General features: G+C 42.4%; 1 protein-coding gene across 15 annotated transcripts in view; it reads right to left on the bottom strand.

The window, feature by feature from the left end:
* The window catches only part of GALNTL5 (polypeptide N-acetylgalactosaminyltransferase like 5), a 75,917-nt gene that overhangs the window by 34,264 nt on the left and 14,011 nt on the right, over positions 1-27,642 (bottom strand). For 4 of the 15 annotated variants that reach the window (XM_053608681.1, XM_053608669.1, XM_053608682.1 and 1 more), the window contains exons 2-5: positions 18,376-18,483; positions 14,293-14,395; positions 9,779-10,067; positions 401-521 (exon numbers count right to left, since the gene is read on the bottom strand). In XM_053608681.1, coding sequence (XP_053464656.1) covers positions 401-521; positions 9,779-10,049 — 392 coding nt within the window. In that variant the 5' untranslated portion in view covers positions 10,050-10,067; positions 14,293-14,395; positions 18,376-18,483. Of the gene's footprint in view, positions 1-400; positions 522-9,778; positions 10,068-14,292; positions 14,396-15,646; positions 15,720-18,346; positions 18,484-19,602; positions 19,774-27,642 lie in introns of those variants that run through there. The other 11 variants (XM_053608671.1, XM_053608670.1, XM_053608672.1 and 8 more) reach the window with 9 other exon arrangements.

Genomic DNA, 27,642 nt, shown 5'->3' with positions numbered 1-27,642 from the left:
ATGCCATATCACTCTACCCAAGGCAACAGAGTGAGACTCTATCTCAAAAAATAAAAATTAGGCTCAGCACCCGTAGCACAGTAGTTATAGCACCAGCCACATACACCAAGGGTGGTCGATTTGGACCCAGCCTGGGCCTGCTAAACAGATAAACAACTGCAACAAAAAAATAGCTGGGCATTGTGGCGGGTGCCTGTAGTTCCAGCTGAGGAGCTGAGGAGGCTGAGGCAAGAGAATCGCTTAAGCCCAAAAGTTTGAGGTTGCTGTGAGCTGTGACACCACAGCATTCTACCAAGGGCAACATAGTGAGACTGTCTCAAAAAAAAAAAAAAAAAAAATAAATAATTAAAATTAAAAAATATATAGATACATATATATATATATATATAAAGGAACATACGCTTTATGCCTTGTATCAGGTACATTTCTCTCAAAGCCCACAGTTGTACTGATCATGGTATTAAATCCATATTTTGAAAATCCATCAAGAAATTCTGGGTCTGTATAGTTAAAATCCTTACCTGGAAGAAAAGATAGAGTCACATAAGTAAAGGCTTACTGCTATCACATTGATGAAGGACAACAAGAGCAACCCTGTCCTGAATTCACACCTTTTATAATGAGCCAGAGGCATTTTCTCTGGATCTAAACTACCCCCAGATGACGAGGTTAAAGGTGGGAACATAAAGTATTTACACAAATTAAAGCAGATTCTTTAACAGAGGATATGAGTAACTAGCTACTTGGTCATTACGTTTTCCGTGGAGGAAGCTCGGCCTCCTTGGACCCATCATGATTCAGAAGATCTGAGTGAAATTGCAGTAACAGAATGATCTAGGGAAGGTGGAGGAATGAGAGCTGAAGCTCCTCTCCCCAAAATTCCATTATCAAGAATAAAACAACAGGAGACAACCCCAATCGGTCATAACAATAAATTAAGTTTGGGTAAATTCACTATTAGATGAAAACTTAGATAAAAACTTATCTAAGTTAGATGAAACTTTCACTTAGATGAAAACTAGATAAAAACTTTTAGGTAGGAATAAAAAACAAAATGTACTTATAAAAGACAAACAAGGCTCAGTGCCCATAGCACAGTGGTTAGGGCACCAGCCATGTACACCGAGGCTGGTAGGTTCAAGCCTGGCCTGGGGCCAGCTAAACTACAATAATAACTGCAACAAAAAATGGCCGGGTGTTGTGGCAGGCGCCTGTAGTCCCAGCTGCTTGGGAGGCTGAGGCAAGAAAATCGCTTAAGCCCAAGAGTTGAGGTTGCTGTGAGCTGTGATGCCATAGCACTCTACCAAGGGCAACATAGTAGAGACTCTGTCTCAAAAAAAAAAAAAAAATACAAACAAAACAAACTAAAATGGTTAAAAGTAAAGAATGATTAAAAAAATACAGGAATCAAAATATCTTTTTAAGAAGCATATAATTCACTGGAAGGAGCATAAAATCATTTTATACTGAGCTGTAAGTCAGAATAGAGACTTAATAGTCATGAGCTTGAACTTTGTGACATCAGAGAACTGCAACTCAGAGCCCCAGCTGTGCCATTGGTTAGTGTGTGGTTATTTATATAAAAAGCTACAACTAGGTGTATATCCAGAAGACCAAAAATCACATTATAACAAAGATATTTGTACCAGAATGTTTATTGCAGCCCAATTCATAATTGCTAAATCATGGAAGAAGCCCAAGTGCCCATCGACCCACAAATGGGTTAATAAACTGTGGTATATGTACACCATGGAATATTATGCAGCCTTAAAGATGGAGACTTTACCTCTTTTGTGTTTACATGGATGGAGCTGGAACACATTCCAGCGTTCGTTCCAGCAGAGTGTTCGTCTTCCACTGCCCTACCAGGTGGAAGTAGGTGATGCTCTGATTCTCAAGTTAGTGTCAGCAGCATGGTGAGCCTCCAGCCCCACTTGGCAGCAATTGGAATTAACGAGGTGGTGCAAGGTAGGGCTCATTAGCACTCCACACTCCCCAAGCCCTTAGTGTGGGCAGAACTCAGTGGGGAACTGAACCTGCACCCTAGCCCCAGGCCCCACCTAGCAGCAACAAGAGAGAAACAGGTGGTGTGAGTCAAGAGAATTGACATTTCTCTTCTCTCCTCCCCTGGTGCCAGTGAGGCCCACTGGGGAGCTGAGCCTCTACTATGGAGAACCAGGGGATGGGAGGTAGGACTGGTTGACATTCTGCTTCCCTATTTTCCCCTTGGTGTCAGCAGGTCCAGCAGGGAGCTGAACTCAGAAACAACAAGGTCATATAAGTCAGTGCCCCATTTCACCAGCACCGTGTCAGTGGAGCCACATGGTGACTTCTACTCCATCCATTGGCAATGACACAATGTACTGGGTGGCATTCTGGGCCCAGAAGGAAGCTGGACATACACACTCACCTTGTCCTTTTGCTGCCTCTCATCAGGGAGATAATTACTAAAAAGGAAGCTTAAATAGTATCTGAAGTCTCACAATGTCCAAAACGTTCAGGATACAATAAAAAAAAAAAATCATTTGCAAATTGGAAGATTGCAAATTGGATGAAAAGACTATCAACAAATTCCAATGCTGAGATAAATTAGAGGTTGGAGTTATTTGATTAGGATGTTAAAGCAGCTATCACAAAGGTGCTTAAAACAAATTGAAAAAATGTCAGCAAAGGAATAGAAATTATGTAAAAAACAATCAGATGAAGTTATAAATGGAATAATAACATTCCATTAGTAACTAATCTAAATAAACTTAACTGGATGAGCTTCATAGTACAATGGTGGTGACAAACGGTACAATCAGTGAACGTAAGGACAGATCGGCAGAATTTATCCAATCTGAACAACAGAGAGAAAATACAGTGAAGAAAATGAAGAGAGCTCCAGGGACCTGTGGGATAATGAGTAATAAATTCATATTACAGGAGTTATAGGAGGAAGGGGGAAAAAATAGGACTGAAAAAATCATAATAAGAAATAATGGCTGAAATGCCCTCAATTTGGAGAAAGATGGAAATCTACAGTGTTAAGGGGCTGAGAAATCCCTCAAATGGAATAAACTGAAGAAATTCAACTTCTGAAAACTAAAGACCAAGAAAAACCCATGTAAGTAACCAGAGAGAAATAATGCAATACCTGCAGAGGGACCCCGATCAGAATGACCACGTCTTTCTTCCCTGAAACCACAAACGAGGGAAAGAAGTTGCAAAACATTTTCAAGTACTGACAGAAAAGAACTGCCAACAGCAAATTCTATATCCAGCAAAAATATCCTACAGGGATTACAGGAAAATAAAGATGCTGTTAGAGGAAGAAAATGTCAATACTTTGTGAATAGCAAACCTATCCTTAAAGAGTAAGAAAAGGAAGTTCTCTAAACAAAAAGGAAATGATAGCAGAAGGCTTGGAACTTCACAGGTGGAAAAAAGAACACCCAAATGAATAAAAAAGCAGGAGAAATATAGGCTAACCTTCTCATAAGATTCTAAAGTCATATTTGGTGGTTGAAGCAAATATTATAACATCATCTGATGTGGTAATGTAGAGAGAGGAAATACTAAAGATAATTATGTTTTAAAATTGGGGAGGTTCAAGGACTTTACTTTTTAGTCTTCAAGTGTCAAAACATCAACATAGGGAAACTGAAAAGTATAATGTGTAATACATACCCAGAGCGACTGCTAATAAAGCTACACAAAACAATATATTAAAAAATACCACAAATAAATCAAGATAGAATTCTGACAAATGTTCGAGTAATGCACAGGAAGGTAAGAAACAGAGAAATGAGAAAGAAAGAAAGATACAAATCCCTCTCAAATAATCAAATAGTCAACTTAAGCCCTAATATACATATTAGATGCAAATGACCTAAATACCAATTAAAGACATAGAATAGCCGAGTGAAGAAATATAATCCAACAATATGCTGTCTATAGGAAATTCACTTCACACTCTGGGAGGCCAAGGCAGGTGGATTGCCTGAGTTCAGAAGTTCAAAACCTCTAAAAAAAAAAAAATAGCTGGGCATTGTGGCAGGTGCCTGTAGTCCCAGCTCCTTGAGAGGCTGGGGCAAGAAGATCACCGGAACCCAGGAGTTTGAGGTTGCTGTGAGCTGTGAAGCCATGGCAGTCTACCCAGAGTGACAGAGTAAGACCCTGTCTTCCCCGCCCCCCCAAAAAAAGAAAGAAAGAAAAGAAAAGAAAAAGAAAGAAAAAAGAAACTCACTTCAATTCAACAGCGGTAGATTGAAAGTAAGAGGTTGGAAACATTAATCAAAAAAGCAGGAGAGGCTATATTAATAACATAAAATAGACTCCAAAGGAAATTACAAGGGACAGAGAGAGACATTACATAATGATAGGAGGATCAATCCACTAGCAAGACCATAATGGTCCCACATGTAAATACACCTGACCCTTGGACAGCATGGATTTGAACTGCACAGGCCCACTCATACACTGAATTTCTTCTGCCTCTGCCACCCAGGGACAGCAAGACCAATCCCTCCTCTTCCTACACCTCTTCAGTCTACTCAGGTAGACTCAGATAACAAGGATGAAGACCTTGACAATGATCCACTTCCACTTAATGAGTATAATAAATACATTGGTTTCTTCCTTGTGATTTTCCTAGTAACATTTTATTTTCTCTAGCTTACTTTAAGGATTCAGTATATAATATCACATATTACATACAAAATACGTGTATTTGACGATTATTCTATTAGTAAGGTTTCTGGTCAACAGAAGGCTAGCAGTAGTAATGATCTGGAGGAGCCAAAAGTTGAGATCTTCAACCACCTACTCTCAGCAATTGATAGAACTACTAGCCAAAAATCAGCAAGGATATAGAACTGAACAACACAACCAACAGGATCTAATTGACATATTGAAAGAATTCTGTACCTGATGACATCAGAATAGGAACATTTTTAAGCATCCAAGACAAATCGTATCCTGGATCATAAAATAAATCCCCAGAAATATCAAAGAATCAAATCATCCAGTACATTTTCTTACCATAATGGAATCAAACTGGATATCAATAAAAGAAAGACACGAGAAAATTATCCAAACACTTAGAAATGAAACAAAAAACTTTCAAATAATCCAAAGAGAAAGACTTAAAGGAAACATGAAAATACATAGGACTGAGTAAAAATACAATGTGTCAAAATATGTGGGATGCAGTTAAAACAATATTATGAAGATGTCAAATCTCCCCAAATTGATCTATAGATTAAATGCAATTCCATTCAAAGTACCAGCAGGTTTTTTTTGGGGGGGGAGGATAGAAATTGACAAGCTGTTTTTGAAGTTTATGTGGACAAGTAAAAGATCTAGAATAACCAAAACAAGTTTTTAAAAGAACCAGAAGAGAGTTCAGAAATAGATCTCCACAAAAACGGTCAACTGATTCTTGACAAAGGTGGGGATAGAGGAATTTTTCAACAAATGGTGCTAGATCAACTAGATAGCCACATATCTAATTTTAAAAAAATTTTAAATAAAAAAAGCCAATTTTTTCTCAGGTTGGAGTATAGAGGTCTGGTTGTAGCTCACTGCAGCCTTTATATAAACACACCTGGGCTCAACCAATCCTCCTACCTCAGAAGTAGCTGAGTAGCTGGAACTATTGATATGCACCACTATCCCTGACTAATTTTTTATTTTTTGAAGAGGTGGGGTCTTGCTGTGTTGTCCAAACTGGTCTTGAACTCCTGGCCTCAAGCAGTCCTCCCACCCCAGCCTCCCAAAGTGCTGGGATTACAGGTGTGAGTCATTGCACCCGGCCTCCGCATACTTCAAAATTTCTCCAAGAAAACAGAATGAAATCTTTGTGAACTTGGAGGGTAAGCTAAGTTTTCTTAGATAAAACATAATAAGCATGACCATTCAAGAAAATGTGATGAATTGAATACCATCAAAATGTAAAATTGTGCTTTTCGAATAACAGTCTTCAAAAGAGAATAAAAAGACAAGCCACAGACTTGGGCAAAATATTTACAAGTCATTTGTCAAGGGACTTCAATCCAGAATATATAAAGGAGCCTTAACAGTCTATAAGACAAACATCTCAGTTTAAAAATAGGAGATTTGAAGAGATATTTCACATAAGAAGATATGTGAGTGTCCATTCAGCACACAAAATGGTTAGTCCTCCGAGAAATACAAGTTACAACTACAATGATAGGCCAGGTGTGGTGGCTCACACCTGTAATCCTAGCACTCTGGGAGGCCAAGGCAGGTAGATTGCCTGAGCTCACGTGTTCAACACTAGCCTGAGCCAGACTGAGACTTCATCTCTAAAAAAAAAGCTGAGTATTGTGGCGAGCACCTATAGTCCCAGCTACTTGGGAGGCTGAGACAAGCCCAAGAGTTTGAGGTTGTTGTGAGCTGTGACGCACAGCACTCTACCAGGGGCAACAAAGTGAGACTCTGTCTTGGAAAAAAAAAAAAGACCACAATGATACTATTACTCATCTATTAGAATAGCTAAAATTAAAAAGTTGGACTATGTCGAGTGTTTGCATCTGGAGAAAATAGAATTCTCATAAAACTCATAAAATGGCACAGAGATCTTGGAAAACAGTGTGGCATTTTCTTTAATTTATGCATACACCATAGGAAGTCATCCCGCACTTAGGTATTTAAGAGAAACAGCAAAGACTCACATACCAATATTCACAGAAACAGTGTTTGGAACAGCCAAGAGCTGGAAACGGCCCAAACACTCATCAACAGATGAATTGATAAATTGTGGTCTATTCCTATGGTGGAATATGCCTCTCAACAATCAAACAGAACCATTGCTACATGTATAGCAACATGAGTCTCAAAATAAATGTACTGATTGAAAAAGGCCAGACAAAAAAAGAGTGCATATTTTATGATTCCATTGATATAAAATTCTATACATACTTATCTGGAGTGAAACTTTCATAGCAATATAAAATATAAAGAACAAAGGGTAATATTCCAAGATATGATTTTTCTATGTGCATATTTTAAAAAGCAATTGGAAAATTAATTCTCTAGAGAAAAAGTTTAGAACTTAAAGGCCAAGGCTGGGCGTGGTGGCTGATGGCTGTAATCCTAGCACTCTAGGAGGCCAAGGCAGGTAGATTACAGGTGGATTGCTCACAAGTTCTAGACCAACCTGAGCAAAAGCAAGATCTCGTTTCTCCTAATAATAGAAAAATGGAGGCAAGAAGATCACTTGAGCCTAAGAGTTGGAGGTTGTTGTGAGCTATGACACCATGGTATTCTACCCAGGGCAACAATTGAGACTAAAAAAAAAAGTTGGGGGGGCAGGCGTGGTGGCTCACGCCTGTAATCCTAACACCCTGGGAGGCCAGGCAGGTGGATCGCCTGAGCTCACAGGTTTGAGACCAGCCTAAGCCAGAGCAAGATCCTATCTCTAAAAATAGCCGGTTGTTGTGGCAGGTGCCTATAGTCCCAGCTACTTGGGAGGCTGAGGCCAGAGAATTGTTTGAGCCCAGGAGTTGGAGGTTGCTATGAGCTATGACTCCAGAGCACTCTACTGAGGGCAACAAAGTGAGACTCTGTCTCAAAGAAAAAAAAAAAAGTCTTATCAAGTTGTCTGAACTAAAGAAACTGTTCCCAGGCCAAAGATAGAGTTTAAAAAAAAAAATCACAAGATATACAAAAACAAAAAATGTTTGTGTCTGAGGTTTTGCTGGGAGGAATGACCGAGATTATCAATCCACACAGTACCTCCACTTAGGTCCCACAGCTCTGTGCTCAGCCTGTGCGCCTGGTTTACTTCAGGCCGTCACTACTTCTCTTCTCTGGACCATTGACACCTGTGCAGACTCTCTACCTTGTAGGGAGTGCAAAGTACGTGGGGCAGGAAGACTGATAAATATGAAATTTGAAGACAAGTGAGAATTCTTACATATGGTGTATTTATAGTCATCAGAGGAAAGAGAAGGATCAGGTGGTTTAATCCCCTGGAGATTAAACAGTTTCTAAACTTCTAGTGGTTTGTGTAGAACTGATGAACTTCAGATGGTGACAAAAGGTAACACAGAGAGTTCAGAGCAGAGATCTCCTGAGCAGAAAGAATCGGCTGGTGGAGGAAGGGACACAGGTGTCACTTCTCTACACGGAGGCGCTGTGAGGCACCAGGGGTTGCCCTAGGCACCCCGCACCTGGAATGAGCCTGACAAGGTCACTGCGTCCCCTTTCCTAGTAGGCACAGAGGTACAAATTACAACACGTGATGGCATCCCGAGTTGGCAGAGGGAACAGGGAAATCTGTTCTCTCCTTTACCACTGGTGAAAGAGTGAACCGGTTACACTGATGGAGAGTAATTTAGCAGTTTCTGCTAAAATTTTTAAAAAGGTACTTGAACATCATAGCTTAGCACTCCTGTTTCTAATCTGTTCTGCATAAATATAGCATTAAATGTGGTTTCTCTGTATGCGTACATACATAAAGGAAGTTTGCGCGTCAGCTTGCAACTATAAGAAAATCGGAAACAACCTAAATGTCCATCAGTAGGGGAATAGCTAAATAAAATCTGGTGTATCCACACTCAACAGCTACTAAAGATTGAGGCAGACCTACACATATGTAGCTAAGGAGATTATTATAACATAATATTAAAGCAAATCGCATGTAAAGTCATAGAGAAAACTTGCTACCGTTAAGCATTTACCTTTTGGGGGTAAGAATGGAGGTAGAGAGGAAGGAATAATGTCTCATCTACATACATGTATATGCATACATACATGTGACGATTCAAGTGCTAAAGACGATGGCTGATTTTCCTTTTTTGTTGTGTTTTTAAGTATTTGTCTAAAAGCCTTATAAATAAATGATATCCAATGCTATTAAAACATGTGTCTAAGACAGAGACGAAGAGAAAGCTGGCATCCTTGAACCCTATGGCCAGCCACTGACCACAGCTATGGTTTCTGCAGAGCTCTGTGCCAGGCAGGGACTGCTCCGACCTGGAGCCTCAGTTCAAACCTGGTATGGCCTCTGATGCCTGGACCATCTCATGCCATCCCCAGACTTGTTTCAACTGGTGGAGAAGTGAGCTCCACTGTTCAGCTGGGGGGGGTCTCACTGGTGTCCTATTTCTTTACTTTCTATCACCATCTGAATTTCCTCAGGGAAAGGGGCAGAGGCTGGAGTCGAGGGGTGGGGTTCCTACTCATCAAGGAGGAAAGCCACACATGGTGGGGATCCACACAGGGCCGGCCGGTTTCTCAAGGCCTGAAGGTCTCCATCCTTCTGTGGGTTGATTTGTTAAACTAGGTCTTCATGTGTGTGAACGTGGGACAAAAATCTTACAGACATAACGATGGGTGAAAAGAGCAAGTTCCAAGGGGATACGTAACAGCAGAATAATCTACAGCTCTATTACAAGTACGTAATACCGTGTTTTGCTCAGGGATAATACACAGAGGAAGCGGAAGAGACGTGTAGGAGAAAGAAACTTGTCAATTCCTATCAGCTATGAGCTCTGAGGTTGGAAGGAGGGGAAGGAAGCGGGTAAAGTTTTTACTGTCCCTATTAAAATTGATTTCTCTGAAAACAAAGCTATCTGAGGCACATACAAGTAAGCTATATGAAAATGTTAAATGGAAGTGGTACGGGCATGCATGCCGGCTTTATTATTTTCTGTTTCATAATTTGAAAACTAAATTTCTCTGCAAAGGACATCCTCTCACTCTTCCAAATTTTAAATTTGGGGTATATTTTCCCTCTAACATGGCTAACAGAGAAAAAGGAGATACTTACCTAACGCAGCAAATGCTCGCAGTTTTTTAGGTTCATTTTTGACTACTACGTGTGCTTTTGATGTTGGCTGTGAGTCCTGGGTAATTTGTTGCTGTACACTTTGTTCCGAAGACCAAGCTGATGAAAGCTCCTGGCTTGTCTTCTGCAAGTAGCTCTTGTGGATACGGTGCAAATACGAGAAAAACAGAGCTGTCCACACCCCAAATGTCAAGGACCCATAGAATAAACATCGAATTATGACAGTTCTTGTTGTAAGCTTAGTGTTATCCATGGTCCATTTTTCTATTTCCTAAAGAAATGTTTAAGAGAAGCAGTATTAGATATTCCAATAGTTTGTAGATCACCTACTTGTCTCAAATTCAGTGTTCAGTGTTTTAAAGACAAATACCAGTCCTTGTCATAGACATAAGGTGCATCTTTGTTTCTATTAGCACAAGCTCTTTTTTGTTAATTTGTGGTTTTATATTTTTTGCTCATGTTGAAGACAAGGCCTCTCTCTGTTGCCCAGACTAGAGTGCAGTGGCAGCATCATAACTCAAAGCAACCTCAAACTCCTGGCTTCACAGTGATCCTCCTGCCATTGCCCCATATGTAGCTGGGACTGCAGGCCCACATCACAGCACCTGGCTAATTTTTCTATTTTTTTGTAGAGTTGGGGTCTCACTGTGTTGCTGAGTCTGTTCCCTGACCTCAAGTGATACTCAGCCTCCCAAAGTGCTAGGATTACAGGCATGAGCCACCACACCCCACCTAGCTCAAACTCTTAAAATCGACCTTCATTAGATTACTTAACATCAAAATGTGTAACATGTTTATAAAGATTATACTACCATATAAAGTCATGGGCGCATACCCCTGTGCGTACAGGAAATGAGGTGAACGAAGGCTTACTCATCCTTAGTGCGTGCCCAAGCCATCCTGGAGTGACAGCAGGGGTCTCTAAAAATCTGAGTTGATACTCATCAAGTGGTTAAAAATGTAAAAAACACACCATCACATGCTGGAGAGAAAGCAGGCAATGAGGACTGTGGTCCACTATCATCCGTACAATCAATTTGGCAGCATGTAGCTGTGGATATGTATATTACATACGCATATAGTGAGACAAAGCAGGTCCCTACCAGGAATCTGTCCTAAGGAGACTCTCATGAGATATGTGTCTCACCGAAAGAGATGCATCATGAGAGGTGTACAAGAATGTTTATTGACGTAGTGCTCATACTAGTGAAAAACTAAATATAGCTTAAGATTCCATCAACAGGAGAATTGATAAAATGAAGCTATTCATTCATTCATGGAAATGGCTCAATTGGCAATACACATATCACTGTCGTAAAGTCTAAAAAAAACAAGGTGCAAACATCCAAGTAGGGTACAATGTAAATGTGAGACCCATGGACAGCAGTACAATAGTTTATATTCTCATATGTAGCAAAGGCAGGGAAAATTCTGTGCATGGGAGCGACGTACACAGATTTACAACAGTGATTGCCTCCAGGGGAAAGTGGTGGGGATGGGGAATAAAGGGCTCCTACTGCTTATTTTTTATTTTTATATTTATTTATTTTTTAAGACAGAGTCTCACTATGTCACCCTCTGTAGAGAGCTGCGGCATCACAGCTCATAGCAACCTCAAACTCCTGGGCTTAAGCGATTCTCTTGCCTCACTTCCTAAGTAGCTGGGACTACAGGTATCTGCCACAATGCCCGGCTATGTTTTTTTGGTTGTTGTTGTGGTTGTCATTGTTATTTAGCAGGCCTGGGCTGACCAGCCCTGATGTATGTGGCTGGCGCCCTACCCACTGAGCTGTGGGCTTATTTTTTAAGAAGCTCTGAAGAAAATAAGGAAGGCTGGGCACGATAGCTCAGACCTGTAAGCCTAGCACTCTGGGAGGCCGAGGTGGGTGGATTGCTTGAGCTCTGAAATTCCAGACCAGCCTGAGCCAGAGTAAGACCCCCCTCTCTAAAAACAGCCAGGAATTGTGCAGGGGCCTGTAGTCCCAGCTACTTAGAGGCTGAGACAAGAGGATCACTTGAGTCTAAGAGTCTGAGGATGCTGTGAGCTATGATTTCACAGCATTCTACCCAGGGTGACAAAGTGAGACTTTGTCTCAAAAAAAGAAAAAAAAACGAAAAGAGAAAAGAAAGAAAAAAGAAAAAGGCAAAGAGGTCTGGTTTGATAGAGCTGATGGATGTGACAGAGCATTTGGGACATTTTTCCTCTACATTCCTGTTATGTTTAAAGTTCATAATTCATTAAAAAAAGGTATTGAGAGGCTTTCTTTAAAGGTGACAGATTGAACACATCATCTCCTTCCCATCTTGACACAATGATGAATGAAAAATAAAGCTAAAATTTTTAACACATGCTTGGAAAACAAGAAGTTATTGGACGTGTGATGACACTTTGGAAAGACAGAAGATGTCATGGCCCACAGTGTGCAGAGGAAGGACCCTGCAGTGGAAACAACTCTGAGCCCAGAGTCGCTCAGGGCTTCAGGTGACACATGGCTTGGGGAAAGGCCAAACATCAGGGGTCAGACCAGTCATCTCTCTTCACCATCCCTGCACAGACAAGTCCATTCTTCTCTGGAAAAATGGAACTGCAGAGGAAAGCTTGGGGCGGAAATCAAGAGAGTCGATTAAAATGTCTGGACGTGTACTTGGGAGGCTGAGTCAGGGGGATCACTTGAGCCCAGAAGTTTGAGGCTGCATTGAGCTATGATGCTGCTGCTGCCCCCCAGCCTGGGCAACAGAGTGAGACCCCATCTCTAAAAAAAATGAGGGAAAAGGCTCAGCGCCTGTAGTTCAGCAGCTAGGGCACCAGCCACGTACACCGGAGCTGGCACATTTGGATCCAGCTCAGGCCTGCCAAACAACAATGACAACCACAACCAAAAAGCAGCTGGGCATGGTAGTAGGCACCTGTAGTTCCACGTATTTGGGAGGCTGAGGTAAGAGACTTGCTTGAGCCCAAGAGTTTGAAGTTTTTGTGAACTATGATGCCATAGCACTCTACCCAGGGCAACAGCTTGAGACTCTGTCTCCAAAAAAAAAAGAAAGGGAAAAGTCTCGATATGAGTGTTTGAATCACTCAGTTCTCCATCTCTCCCCCCACACAGGATCCCGCAGCCAGGTTGCTCCGTCTGAAGTGGGAGATAGAGAGAAGTCTCCACCCAGTCAAAACTTAATCAAGCTGGAGAGTGGAATGAAGGTAGTTTTAGATATGTGAAGGACTCAGAAAAATGACCCTCCTGGAATTATTTGAGAAAATACATGTGGACCATAAAGGCCAACAAAGCAAACAGTGAATAAAGATGGTACAAATCCAGGACAGTGACTCCAACCCCGGAGCGGGCAGAGAAGTCCCCAGATCACAGCCAGAGAGCAGCCAGCCAGACCATGTGACAGAGGCAAGTGATTGAAAGAATGTCAGATTTGTATTAACAAAAAAAAAAAATGAAAAAAAATCACAGATTAGAAAAATAAACTAGAAAAATGGTGATTATGTAACAAAGAAATGAAGTTGTATAAAATAAATTAATCAAGGGCAGCGCCTGTGGCTCAGTCGGTAGGGCGCCGGCCCCATATACTGAGGGTGGCGGGTTCAAACCCAGCCCCGGCCAAACTGCAACAAAAAAATAGCCGGGCGTTGTGTATGTGTGTGTGGGGAGGGGGCGGGGGGGGGCGCCTGTAGTCCCAGCTACTTGGGAGGCTGAGGCAAGAGAATCGCCTAAGCCCAGGAGTTGGAGGTTGCTGTGAGCTGTGTGATGCCACAGCACTCTACCAAGAGTTATAAAGTGAGACTCTGTCTCTAAAAAATAAATAAATAAATAAATCAAGAAATAGAAGTATAAGAATATTATTTAAAATATGAAACTGTCATAAGAAATAGATTAAATTGTCAAAAGCTAATGCTGTTCGGGAGCAGAGCTGGGCATTAGGGCAGGCACTGGATGGGAACCTGCTGATTTTCTTTTTAAGAATATGTTTTTATCCTTTATATGCATGCTTTATACTGCAAAATATTTTTAAAGTGTGGTGTTTTTTTTTGTTTTTTTTTTTGAGTTCAGTGGCATCACGGCTCACAGCAACCTCCAACTCTTGGGCTTAAGTGATTGTCTTGCTTCAGCCTCCCGAGTAGCTTGGGACTACAGGAGCCCACCACAAGTCCGGCTATTTTTTGTTGCAATTGCCACTGCTGTTTTTAGCTGGCCAAGCCAGATTCTAACCCGCCACCCTCAGTATATGGGGACGGCACCCTACCCACTGAGCCATAGGCGCCGCCCTTTATAAAAGTTTTTTTAAAAGATCATGTGACATCCACCTCTTTAGCTGGAAAAGATGATCAATGAAATGAGCCTCTACCTCTCCTAGTCCTTTGGTCTAGGACCCCTAGGCCCTTCTAGCAAAAGAACTAATATAAATTCTCATGTTACAAAGCAGAGCTCATCCTAGTTTTCACCTCCCACTCCACTCTGCATCCCCACAAAACACAGAAAAATCGCTCCTACCGTGAGATAGATCTAAGCAGCCTGTGACTGGCTATTCGACTCTTTGTCCTCAGATGAAAATCATGCAATTATTTTCTTCACTAAAATTTGCTGAATTCACTTGCTAGAAAAACACAGAAGCAATATGTAAAACATGTTTTGATGATTTGTATGTAGAGCAAGTAAAATTTTACGTGCACGTAAAGAGCTGACTAAAAGCATCCTGTAAAGAAGAAAAAAATGCAGCTAGTAATCACCAACACACACACATCCAAATCCTAAACCAAATCTGGATTTACATTCATTAGGTGTGTTTTAAAATGTGAGTCTTTAGAGCCAGGAAAACATGACTATACTTTAGATACTGTTACAACTAGTTTTTCTGTAAATAATTAGCATTTTATTTATTTATTTATTTGTTTAGGAGACAGTTTCACTCTGTTGCTCCCAGTAGAGTGCTGTAGCATCGCTCACAGCAACCTCAAACTCTTGAGCTCAAGCGATCCTCTGGCCTCAGCCTCCTGAGTAGCTGGGATGACAGGTGCCTGCCACAATGCCCCGCTATTTTTAGAGGTGGGGTCTTGATGTTGCTCAGGCTGGTCTTGAACTCCTGAGCTCAAGCGATCGGCCTGTCTCAGCCTCCCAGTGTGCTAGGATTACAGGCAAGAGCCACCACACCCAGCTAATAAGCAGCATTTTTAAATCCTAGATTTCCTAGGATGATCTTAATAATGATCTTTACACAAGATCTATGACATCCTGACACTAAGGGCTTTTTATCTATTGTGTTTTTCTATTCTTTCTTTCTTTTTTTTTGAGACAGAGTCTTGTTTTATTGTCCTTGGTAGAGGATCCCAGTGTCATAGCTCACAGCAACCTCAAACTCTTGCGTTCAAGTGATTGCCTCAGCCTCCTAAGTAGCTGGGACAATAGGCACCTGCCACGACGCCCAGCTATTTTTTTAGACATGAGGTATCGCTCTGGCTCAGGTTGGTCTCAAACTCATGAGCTCAGGCAATCTGCCCGCCTTGCCCTCTCAGAGTGCTAGGATTACAGGTGTGAGCCACTATCCCAGGCCTTTATTGTGTTTTTCTGAATAAGTAATACATTTACTTGGTATATATTTTAAGAGCGTAAAGACGTATATAATCAAACGGCTCTGTTTTTAAAGAACTAAAGCCACTGCAATGTCCAAAGCCACCTTTAAGATGGCATAACCAGCCTGGTGCTGCTCTCCTTTTTAACAAACTCAGATAAATCTTCCCAGTCCTAACTCCCTGAGGAGTCATTGATTTGATGCACTGTTTCACTGACCCCCGATGGAAGCCCCCCATCTTTGTGCCCTCCTCTAGCACAGAGTGCTCACTCCACTTACCATTGAGAAAATTGCACAGGCTGCCTGGTGACTGATGTGTTTTCCAGGCAGGGTCATAGGTGAAATCAGGCAGGGGTCTATGGTGAATGAATTGAAAGGTGTAATTTTTTTCTGGACAGCAGAATTTGAGGTGCCTGGATGCTGAGAGAACACCTGACTGTACAGGGTGGCCCTGCCTACTTGGTAGTGTTGAAAACACCGCATCCGGCTGTCTCACAAAGCCTGATGACATCACACAGGGTGTCATGGGTCCTAGAGCCCCAGCCTGTGAGCTCCAACCACCAGGTAGAATCCAGGAGTTCCAAAGTTCAAAGATCTTTTGAGAGAGACAAAATCTTACCTCACAGCTGGAGAAATAGGGACAGCTGCTTATGAGGCAAGGTCAAAATCCAGGGTGACTCCCTTCCCTAGCCTAGGCCTCACTTTCTTCTCTTACAAAATAAACTTAAGAAAAAGAATCCACTTTCAGAATACCTCAAGAAATTTAAGGATGAGCCAGAGGTTATTTGACTGCCTTTCACTCTATTACTGAATATTTATGTTAACACAGGAGTTCAGCCAATGCTGCTGAATTTCCTTCTTTCTCAACATATCTGAGCAAAATTGACCCTCTTCTCTTTGAAGAGGTGATTTCATGTTTTACCCAGAACCAGACATCTTCTTCAGAGTCCTTCTGTGAGAGGAACAAGGTGGGTTGGGGCCCTTATATAAACCTCTCGTGGGAGAACTAGATGGGCAATACTGACCTCCTGGGGCAGACACAGTGGGCAGTAATGAATTCCTAAGGCAGATACAATGGGCAATCATAACGAACGGGAATGATGGCTCACACCTGTAATCCTAGCACTCCGGGAGGCTGAGGCAGGTGGATTGCCTGAGCTCACAAGTTCAAAACCAGCCCAAGCAAGAGCAAGACCTCGTCTCTAAAAACAGCTGGGTGTTGTGGCAGGTACCTGTAGTCCTAGCTACTAAGGAGGCTGAGGCAAAGGCAAAAGGATTGCTTTAAGCCCAAGAGTTTGAGGTTGCTGTGAGCTATGATGCCATAGCTATAGGGCAACAAAGTGAGAGTATCTCAAATAATAATCATAATAATAATCATCATGATAATAATAATAAACTCCTAGGACAGATACAATGGGCAATAATGAATTCCTGGGGAAGATAAAATGGGTAATACTGACCTCCAGGGGCAGACACAATGGACAATACTGACCTCCTATGGAAGACAGATGGGCAACAATGACCCTTTGGATCAAATAAAATGGGCAGTAATGACCCAGTAATTATCTGGGGCAGATAATTGTATAATAATGACTTCCTGGGGCTCATAGTAGGGCAAAACTGACTTCTGGGGAAACTACAGTCATCAATGATGAACTCCTGGAGAATATACATTGGATGGACAACAATGACCTATTGAGGCAGATACAATGGGCAGTAATGACCTCCCAGGGCAGATAGATAGGTAATAATGACCTTCTAGGGCAGATACAGAGGGATATAATAATCATCCTTTCTCCAAAGAGGATATACAATGGGCAGTAATGACCTCTTGTGGGAGCTCATACAATGGGCAATAATGACCTTCTGGAGCAGATAGACTGACAAGTATGACCTCCTAGGGCTGTTAGATGGATGGTAATGACCTCCTGAGGCAAATGCATTGAGCAATAATGACCTTTGGGGGCAGATACAATGGGCAACAGTGACCTCCTGGGGAAAATACACTGGTTAATAATAGCTTGATAGGTTGATCTATAGGGTTGATAGATGGGCATTAATGACCTCCTGGGACCCATAGAAGGGCAATAATGAGCTTTTGAGGCAGATACAATGGGCAATAATGTCCTCCTGGGGCAGAGAGATGGGTAATGACTACCTCCTGGGGGAAATAAAATGGGCAATAATGACCTCCTGGGGAAGGTCCAATGCACAGTAATAATCTCCTGGACATTTACAGGGGCAATACTGACCTCCTGGGGCAGGTGCATGGGTAATAGTGACTTCCTATGGCTCATCGATGGGCAATAATTACCTCCTGGAGCAGATACAATGGACAATACTGATCTCCTGGGGCAGAAAGATGGGAAGTAATGAGCTCCTTGGGCTGATAGATGGACAATAGTGACCTTTTGAGGAAGATAGCAGGGCAATGCTGACCTCCCAAGGATGATACAAAGGGTAGCAATCTCCTCCTCCTGAGGCTCACACAATGAACAGTAAGGGCCTCCTGCTGCAGATACAATGGAAAATAATTGCTACCTGGGGGCATGCTGTGGGCAACAATGACCTCCTGGGGCAAATAATAACCTCCTGGGGCAAAGAAAATAGGCAGTGATGACCTTCTGGGGAAGGAAGAATCCATAGTAATAACCTCCTGGGGCAGAACGATGAGCAATAATCACATCCAGTGGCCCATACATTGGGCGATAATGACCTCCTGGGACTCATGCAATGGACCATGATGACCTTCTGGAGCAGATAGACCAGCAAGTATGACGTCCTGGGGTGGACAGACAGGTGATAATGACCTCCTGGGGAAGACAGATGGGCAAGAATGCCTCCCGGAGCAAATGCATTGGGCAGGAATGATCTGGGGCAGGTAAAACAGACAACAAGGACCTCCTGGACAAATATATTGGGTAATCATGACCTCCTGGGGAAGACAGTTGGGCTATAATGACCTCTTGGGGCAGATACCTTGGGCAGAGTGCCAGAATGTTCCATACCTCTTGGTCTGGGCAAGGGCTTCTTGAAGCCTACGTATACTGACATTTCCTGGGCTGTTCACTGAAGGTTTGTGCAGGTTGTTGTATGTGTGTCATACCCTCAAAAACCTAAGGAGGACAATAGTGAGTCAACAAACTTTTGAACAAAGATTTATCATGAGAGTTTTGCAAGTGTTACATAGTTAGCTTGTTATTTTTCATATAAATCAAATGTAAAAATATTTCTGAGAAAGGTGCACAAATACTTTATTCAAGGACAAGAGTTAGGATTTTACTTATTTTCATTTATCACAAAATATAATTCAGACAGAGCAGAGAGAGTGAGGAGGCTGCGTCTGGCTCCCGCTCTCACAGCCATTGCAGTACATTGAGCTCCATAGGGACAGCGCCGAGGGCAAGTGAGAGCCGGACGGGCACTGGGCGACTCTGTGCCTCGCTGAGGAAAAATAACTAAACATGGGCAAAGGAGATCCTAAGAAGTCAAGAGGCAAAATGTCATCCTACACATTCTTTGTGTAAACTTGTCGGGAAGAAGCACCCAGATGCTTCAGTCAACTTCTCAGAGTTTTCTAAGAAGTGCTCAGAGAGGCGGAAGACCATGTCTGCTAAAGAGAAAAGAAAATTTAAAGATGTGGCAAAGGCAGACAAGGCCCGCTATGAAAGAGAAATGAAAACCTACATCCCTCCTAAAGGGGAAACAAAAAAGAAGTTCAAGGATCCCAATGCACCCAAGAGGCCTCCTTCGGCCTTTTCCTTGTTCTGAGTATCGCCCAAAAATCCAAGGAGAACATCCCGGCCTGTCCATTGGTGATGTTGCAAAGAAGCTGGGGGAGATGTGGGGTAACACTGCTGCGGAGGACAAGCAGCTGATGAAAAGAAGGCTGCAAAACTGAAGGAAAAATACGAAAAGGATATTGCTGCAGACTGAGCTAAAGGAAAGCCTGATGCAGCGTAAAAGGGAGTCGTCAAGTCTGAAAAAAGCAAGAGAAAGAAGGAAGAGGAGGAAGATGAAGAGGATGAAGAGGAGGAGGAAGATGCAGAAGATGAAGGTGATGGTGATGAGTAAGTTGGTTCTAAAACAGTTTTTTTTTTAAAGAAAAAAACTGAAACGTAAGGCTGTATAAGATTTGTTTTAAACTGTACAGTGTCTTTTTTTGTATAGTTAACACACTACCGAATGTGTCTTTAGATAGCCCTGTCCTGGTGGTATTTTCAACAGCCACTAACCTTGCCTGGTACAGTCCGGGGGTTGTAAATTGGCATGGAAATTTAAAGCAGGTTCTTGTTGGTGCACAGCACAAATTAGTTATATATGGGGATGGTAGTTTTTTCATCTTCAGTTGTCTCTCTGGTGCAGCTTATACGAAATAATTGTTGTTCTGTTAACTGAATACCACTCTGTAATTGCAAAACAAAAAAGTTGCAGCTGTTTTGTTGACATTCTGAATGTTCTAAGTAAATACAATTTTTTTTATTAGTTCTGTTGTCCTTTTCATAGGTCTGAAATTTTTCTTCTTGAGGGGAAGCTAGTCTTTTGCTTTTTGCCCATTATGGATCACATGAGTTATTACATTGTTTATCTTTTCATATAATTAGCTGATAAAAAGCTTTTTGTCTACGTACCCTGCATATCATGATGGGGGTAATAAAAGTTAAATTGAGATAGTTTTCATCTATAACTGAAAGTCCAAAGTTGATGACAAATTTTACATAGCCCATTTATATTTTACAAAGTGAAGAGTAAGCACTCTACTCACAGCATGGGATTACTAGAATCAAACATTTTGAAAGTCTGTCCTTGAAGGACTAATAGGAAAGTATGTTCTAATCTTTACATGAGGACTCTATTCTTTAACTCCCATTACCATGTAATGGCAGTTATATTTTGCAGTTCCCACATTAAAGAAGACCCGAGAATGTATCCCAAACACGTGAGCTTAAAATACAAGACTGCCATATTGCATTTTTTGTTGATGTTAGTCCCGGCAAAGACTAAGAAAGTGCTGGCTGTAAATGTCTTTTCCCATTTACCTAAATATGAACTACTCAGGAAACTTCAGATTCTGCATGTAGAGTATTTTTAATTAATTGGGCCACCCTTTAAAAATAATGCCACATTTAAAATCGGTTATATTTTCACGTATTGTGGTTTTCCCCCTTTTAAATCAAATGGATAGGAAAGAAAAGACGCTTAAACTTCGCATCTTAATAACAAGTTACTCAATTTATTTGAATTTGATTTTTCCTTACAAAACCCACACTCATTCATTAGAGTCATGTTTATCTGCTTAGCAGTTTAGGGAACAATTTGGCAATTTTGTGGTTTTTGAGATTATCGTTCTCTTAAAGTGCCAGTATTTTAAAACAGCGTTCTCGTAATCTTACACGCCTTTGTGATGGAGTGCTGTTTTGTTATATAATTTTGACTTGGGTTCTTTCCATTTGCATTTGTTTAAGTAATTTTAGGAGGCATACTGAACATCTTGAGTCCTGGATTATACTCATAAACTAATAATTGCAGAGGTTTTAAATATTAAAAAAATATATAATTCAGATATCGTAAGATATCATCCATGTTGTAATATATATGTGTACTTTATTTTAGGGCTGAATAATATTCCATTGTATGAAAATACCACATTTTATCTATTTATCAATTGGTGAACATGAAGGCTGTTTCCACTTTTTTGCTATTATGAATAATGCTGCTATGAATATTCATATACAAGTTTCTGTGTGGACATATGTTTTCAATTCTCTTGAGTATAATATACTTAGGAGTAGAATTGCATATTGTAACTCTTTGCTTAATTTTTTGAGTATTTGCCAGTTTGCTTTCCAGCTGTACCACAGAATCCTATTTCCAAGATTTTTTCCCAAAGGAGAGAAAACCAAGTCATTATCCTTACTAGCCTTGCCCTGTGGATTTCAGACCCTGCCATTGTGTATTTACCAGTTCCTGGCAATGCATTTCATGCTATGTCTCTACCATTGGTTCTGTTTCTCAGGCTGACAAACGCGTACACCTGTGTGTAACCCATGCCTAAAAAACATAGATCCAGGAAGTTTCCACACACTCTTTCCCTGTCAATCCTCATCACCACCTGGCCCCAGAAACAAGCACTACTTTGATTTATTTAGCATATATTAGTTTTGCGTGTTGCAGCACTTCACGTAAATGGAAGCACACAGTATGTGGTATTTTGTGTAAGGTTTCTTTCATTAAGCATAGTATTTTTGAGATTCATTCTTTTATTTTTGAGATTATTTCATGAGTAGTTTATTTCTTTATAACTGAGTAGTTTCTTTGTTAAAAAGAACTGTGGGTTTGATGTAAGCGTTCTACATTGTATATCAGATCAGCACCTTGTACCCTCATAAATGCACTAATGTACACAGTTATGATTTAATTAAAAAAAAAAAAAAAAGAACTGTGGGCCAGATGCAGTGGCTCACACCCATGGTCCTAGCCCTCTGGGAGGCTCAGGCAGGTGGATCGCTTGAGCTCACAAGTTCGAGACCAGCCTTAGCATGAGTGAGACCCCCCCCAATCTTTAAAAAAATAGCCAGGCGTTGTGGCAGGTGCCTGTTGTCCCACCTACATGGGAGGCTGAGGCAAGAGGATCATTTGAGCCCAAGAGTTTGAGGTTGCTGTGAGCTATGACACTAGAGCACTCTCCCAAGGGTGACAAAGTGAGACTACGTCTCAATTAAAAAAAAAAAAAGAACTTTGTGCTGTTTATCTATTGTTTTGTGGCTGGACACCTGACATTGAATTTGTTAGTGATTTTTTAAATATGACACAAAAAGCATAGGCAGGCAACAAAAGAAAATAGAAAAGTGGGACACCAAAAATTTTAAATTCTGCACTTCAAAGAACTCAGACAACAGAGGGATAATACAGTAACACACAAAACTGGAGAAAATATTTGCAAATCCTACATTCGATAAGGGGTTAATAGCCAGAATGTACAAACTACTCCCACAACTGAACAACAACAGAACAAAACAAAAAACGTGATTTAAAAATGGGGAAACAAGCAAAGGATTTGAATAGATCTTTCTCCAAAGAGGATATACAAATAGCAAATGAGCACATGAGAAAGCGTTCAGCATCTGTTCGTCAGAGAGGATGTGGAGAAAGTGGACCCCTTGTGCACTATTGGTGGGAATGTAATATGGTGTAGCTGCTATGGCAAACAGAAAATTAGATGCGGAGTTACCATATGATCCAGTAATCCTCAACTATACCCAAACTTCTGAATATACACCCAGAAGAACTGAAAGTGGGGTCTCAAAGGTGTATATATATATACACACATACTTATGTTTAAAACAACATTGTTCAAAATAGCCAAAAATGGAAGCACCAGTGTCCACTGAGGGACAAATGAATACACAAAATGCAGTAGAAACATTCAATGGAATAATATTCCATCTTACAAAAGAAGGAAATTCTAACATGTGCTATAACGTGGATGAACCTTGAGGGCATTATCTAAGTGAAATCCACTTAGACAAATGCTCTGTGGTTCCACACATACAGGGAACTCAGAGTAGTGAGAATCAACGAGTAGAGCAGTGTTGCCAGGGGCTGTGGGGAGGAGGACTGGGGGGTTACTTTGTAATGGGCACAGAGTTTTGGTTTTACAAGAGGAAAGAGTTACGGAGCTAGAGGGTGGTGATGGTTGCCCGACACTATGAATATATTTAAATAATAACACTGAACTTTACATTTAAAAATGGTTACAATGGCAAATTTTATGTTTTGTCTACTTTACCCATTAAAAAAATAGAAAATGTGGAATCTAGCCCACAATTCTCATGGTTATTGCTGCCTTCGCACCAACCAACCGCAAAGCCATGGCAATGCCCACCCTCTGCTTTCCGCTTCTCCTGGGTCGTGATTACCACGGGTGAAAGCCGGGGGTAACTGCCACCCTGCTTCACCAGAAATGGGGGTCTTATTGGTGTCAATAAGTATCCCAGCTCCAAAGTCCCACACGGGGCCCCTCCTTCCAACAGCTGCTCCTGCACCAAAGAGCAGAGAGAAGAGCCGGGAGCAGAAGGAGGCACAGCCGCCCACACTCTGGTGACACATTCGTTCTTTCACGACAGTTTTGGGCACCACACCTGGGCAACCTGGATTCCGTTAAAAATGCTTATAAAATATTTCATTTGCTTTTTTGTTACCGAAACATAATTACTAAGACTTTTTGTTCTGACATACCTGGTTTTGTGATCAACAAGATAAAAAATCACTACTTTTTCCCCACTCTGCTTCTTCCCAGCACCGTTAGTAACAGCGAATGGCCACTGCCGATTTACCTAATGAAGCAGGCACTTTCTCCATGACCCCCATCAGAGCTGGAAGCAGCAGTGACTTGCTGGAAGCCCTGCTGTGTGCTGGTGTCTGTGGATTTCACTCCAGATGGCAAGTCAGGGCTCCAGTGTGTGAAGCCAGAACCTGTTCAATGCTTGGCTTCAGTTTCCTCACTTGTAAATAGAAGGGTCGACCAGATGGTGTTCTCAGACGTGATTTTGGGGGTCCATCAGGATTTGGCTGTGTGTATCTGGTTCCTGGGTGTGTGCCTCTTTTTCCTCTGTCAGCCAAAACATCTCTGCCTTTAACTGCTTTATGTATGGAGCTTCTGCTTGAGACTTTATTCAAGGAAAAAAATTGCTTATCTAGAAAGCCGCCTGCAGAGCTAGCGAACCACATGATTCCATTCTGTTTAAAAACTTAGGTGGAAAATTCAAAAAAACTTGGGTGGAAAATGCAACACTCTCTGCACCTCAGCTGCCTCATTTCTCAGCGGAGTTAATAGTATTATTTACTTCCTAGGTGGTTGTGCAGATTCGGTATCTGGGGACATCTTCGGGTACACTACAAATTCTTATTTGGTGGAGGGCTGTGTAATAAAAGTGAACAGCAGTCTTTTTCAGGGGGACCCCTGACATTGTGACTGCCCCATTAACTGCAAAACCAATGGGAATTGCTGGCCTGTCTTCCCTCCAGCCTGTGAGTCCCCAGAGGGAGGAGGCTATTATTCATCTCTGTATTCTTGGAATTCTGTCTAGGGGCTGGGACTTAGCGCTGAGTCCTGAAGCAAACAGTGAGGTCTGGAGTTGCAGACATCCCTCCCACGGCTGCAGAGAAAGGCTACTGAAGGAGCTAAGGTCCTGGGATTGCACCCTACCCAGGTGGGACCAGTTGCCATCCCTTGTGAAGAAAGGCTAGGGATGCTGAGGTATATGTCCATCTTGCAGCTGCCCCTACAGAGCCAATTTTAATGGGCTATACAGATAATTCTCATAAAGGGAACTCTGAGGGTGAAATCAATAAGGTAGTCAGTGAGTAAAATACTACAGGAAGGGATTCCACCAAATAAAAAAAGGAGGGCGGAGGAGAGGCCCATAGCATTTTTTTTTGGCCAAGGCTGGGTTTGAACCCACCACCTCCGGAATCGGTGCCCTACTCCTTTGAGCCACAGGTGCCGCCCAAAGCCCATAGCATTTTTCCCGCTGACACTGGTTATATTTCATCCCCCTAGATAATGTCTTCTCTTGGGCTGAACTGTGTCCCTACAAATTCATATGTAAAGTCCTAATCCCCAGGAGCTCAGAATGTGACTGTATTTGGAGATAGGCTTTAAAAAGACAATTAAGTCAAAATGAGGCCATTACTGGTAAATCCAACGGTACTGGTTTCCTTATGAGAAGAGATTAGAATGCAAACACAGCCCAGAGAGACAACCACGCGCGAGGAGACAGGGAGAGGATGGCCATCTACCAGCCAGGGAGAGCGGCCTCAGAAGAAATTGAACTTGGATTTGCAACCTCCAGAATCATGAGAAAATAAATACATGTTGTTTAATTACCCACCCACCTCCCATCTGCAGTACTTTGTGTTTGCAGCCCCAGCAAATTAACAAACATCTCCACTGCAGAGACAGAACTGAATTCAAGCATAAGCATCAAGAGTGTGGGAGGGAACGATGCCCGTCCCTTCCAATGTCTTCTCTCCCTGGGACTAGGTGGGCGTGTGGTCTGCAGTCTGCTGTAGCTGGGCTGACCTGACTCCCTTCCTTTCAAGGACATGTGGGCAGAAGTGACAGGCAGTACCTCCAGGCCCCGGAGCATCCCTCCAAGCTCTGCCTCAGACCATGACAGTCAATCCATCTCTGGAAGCCACGTGTCCAAGACGGCAGAGCCCGAATCAACCTGGATTCTGAATGGCCACAGGAAGCAACTGCGAGCATCACCCTGGTAGTTACATGAGCAAGTCACAGAGTCTTATTTTGTCGCACCATTGTATTGTGGCTATTTTTGAACAGGGGTTCAGCCTACCCCAAATATGAGAGTCACGTCCAGCAAAGCCAACAATGAAACACTGAGGACCAGCTCGGTGTGGGCTCCTTTTCTGTAGTTTCAGAGCCCATATGAGACATGGATGCTGAGAGTTGCTGGGGAGACGGAATAATCCCATGAAAAAATCAGAGGAAGGTACAAGATTAAAAAGTGCTGGATTATATGATGACTTGAGTTGCCATAGCCTGGGGTCCAGGAAGGAACACTGGACCATTCATACTTGCCAGAATTGCTTTACAGGGGAAAGGACAATCTTAAAAAAAAAAAAAAAAAGGCATAAAACAAAGTCATGACATGAAGCAGGTAGATGACAGGAGTGGGCAGGAGCAGGTGGGCAGGGAATGCTGGGGAGAGAGTAGGGGCATGTGAACCACAGAGGTCAGTTTTGTGAGAGTGACCATAAAGCCTGGAACTTTCCTTATGGCTAAAAGGAAATTACAAATTTCTCCTCTGCCAAATAAGAATCTGCAGTGTGGCTCAGCACCTGCAGCTCAAGCAGCTAAGGCGCCAGCCACATATACCTGAGCTGGTGGGTTCAAATCCAGCCCGGGGCTGCCAAACAACAATGATGGCTGCAACCAAAAAATAGCCCAGCATTGTGGCAGGTGCCTGTAGTCCCAGCTACTTGGGAGGTGGAGGCAGGAGATTCGCTTAAGCTCAGGAGTTGGAGGTTGCTGTGAGCTGTGATGCCATTGCACTCTACCCAGGGTGACAGCTTCAGGCTCTGTCTCAAAAAACAAACAAACAAAAAAAGAATCTGCAGTGTATCTGAAGATGCCCGCAGGGCTAGGGGATGGAAAGCTGCTCGCCCCTGTCCTCCTGGGCCAGGTGGCTGCCCTCCTACCCCAGGAGCCCTGGAGGCCTTAGGCCTAGCCTTCTGGCTCTGCCTCACATTTCTTCCTCTTCTGACTCACTAATTTAGTGCTCAATTTGGCAAGTCTACATTCCCAAGACAGGAGTCTTTCTGAGCCAGATGGGACACCTCCTCAGTGCTGGCAGCTTTTTATCCACGGACGGTCCTGGGCCAGGTGCCAGTCCCCAGGCCAGGCTGCTCTGACAGGGGCCTGGCAGCTAATAGAGACAAAGGAATGTGCTTTTCATCTGCATTTCTCTGCTTTCTGATGAAACTGAGCTTTCCTTCGTGTATGGTGCTCTTTGAGGTGTCTTCGGTGACTGCCTATCTCCCTCCTGGATTTGTCTTGCAGTTGCTTTCTTTTTCTTCTTGATTTCCATGAGCTCTTTGGATTTTCTATGTGCTAGTTCCTTGTCAACTTGGATATTGCAAGTGTGTTCTCCAATTCGTCCTCTGTTTATGTATTAAATTTGTCAGTGGGCTGTTAGTTGATAAGAAATCTTTAATTTTGGGCGGTGCCTGTGGCTCAGTTGGTAAGGCGCCGGCCCCATATACTGAGGGTGGCGGGTTCAAACCCGGCCCCGGCTGAACTGCAACCAAAAAATAGCTGGGCGTTGTGGCGGGCACCTGTAGTCCCAGCTACTCGGGAGGCTGAGGCAAGAGAATCGCTTCAGCCCAGGAGTTGGAGGTTGCTGTGAGCTGTGTGATGCCATGGCACTCTACCGAGGGTGATAAAGTGAGACTCTGTCTCTACCAAAAAAAAAAAAAAAAGAAATCTTTAATTTTGACGTAATAAAAATCATTATTACACCAGGCATGGTGGCTTGCACCTGTAATCCTAGCATTCTGGGAGGCTGAGAAGGGAGGATTGCTTGAGGTCAGGAGTTTGAGACCAGCCTGAGCAAGACCAAGATCCAATTTCTACAAAAAACAGAATAATTATCTAGGCACAGTGGTGCATGCCTGTAGTCCCAGCTACTTGGGAGGCTAAGGCAGGAGGATCACTTGAGCCCAGGAGTGTGAGGTTGCTGGGAACTATGATG

The sequence above is a fragment of the Nycticebus coucang genome, chromosome 11, assembly GCF_027406575.1.
Source record: "Nycticebus coucang isolate mNycCou1 chromosome 11, mNycCou1.pri, whole genome shotgun sequence".
In the NCBI taxonomy this organism is placed as follows: domain Eukaryota; kingdom Metazoa; phylum Chordata; class Mammalia; order Primates; family Lorisidae; genus Nycticebus; species Nycticebus coucang.
Note: the sequence above shows the minus strand (reverse complement) of the source record. Positions and strands in the feature narration are given on the sequence as shown.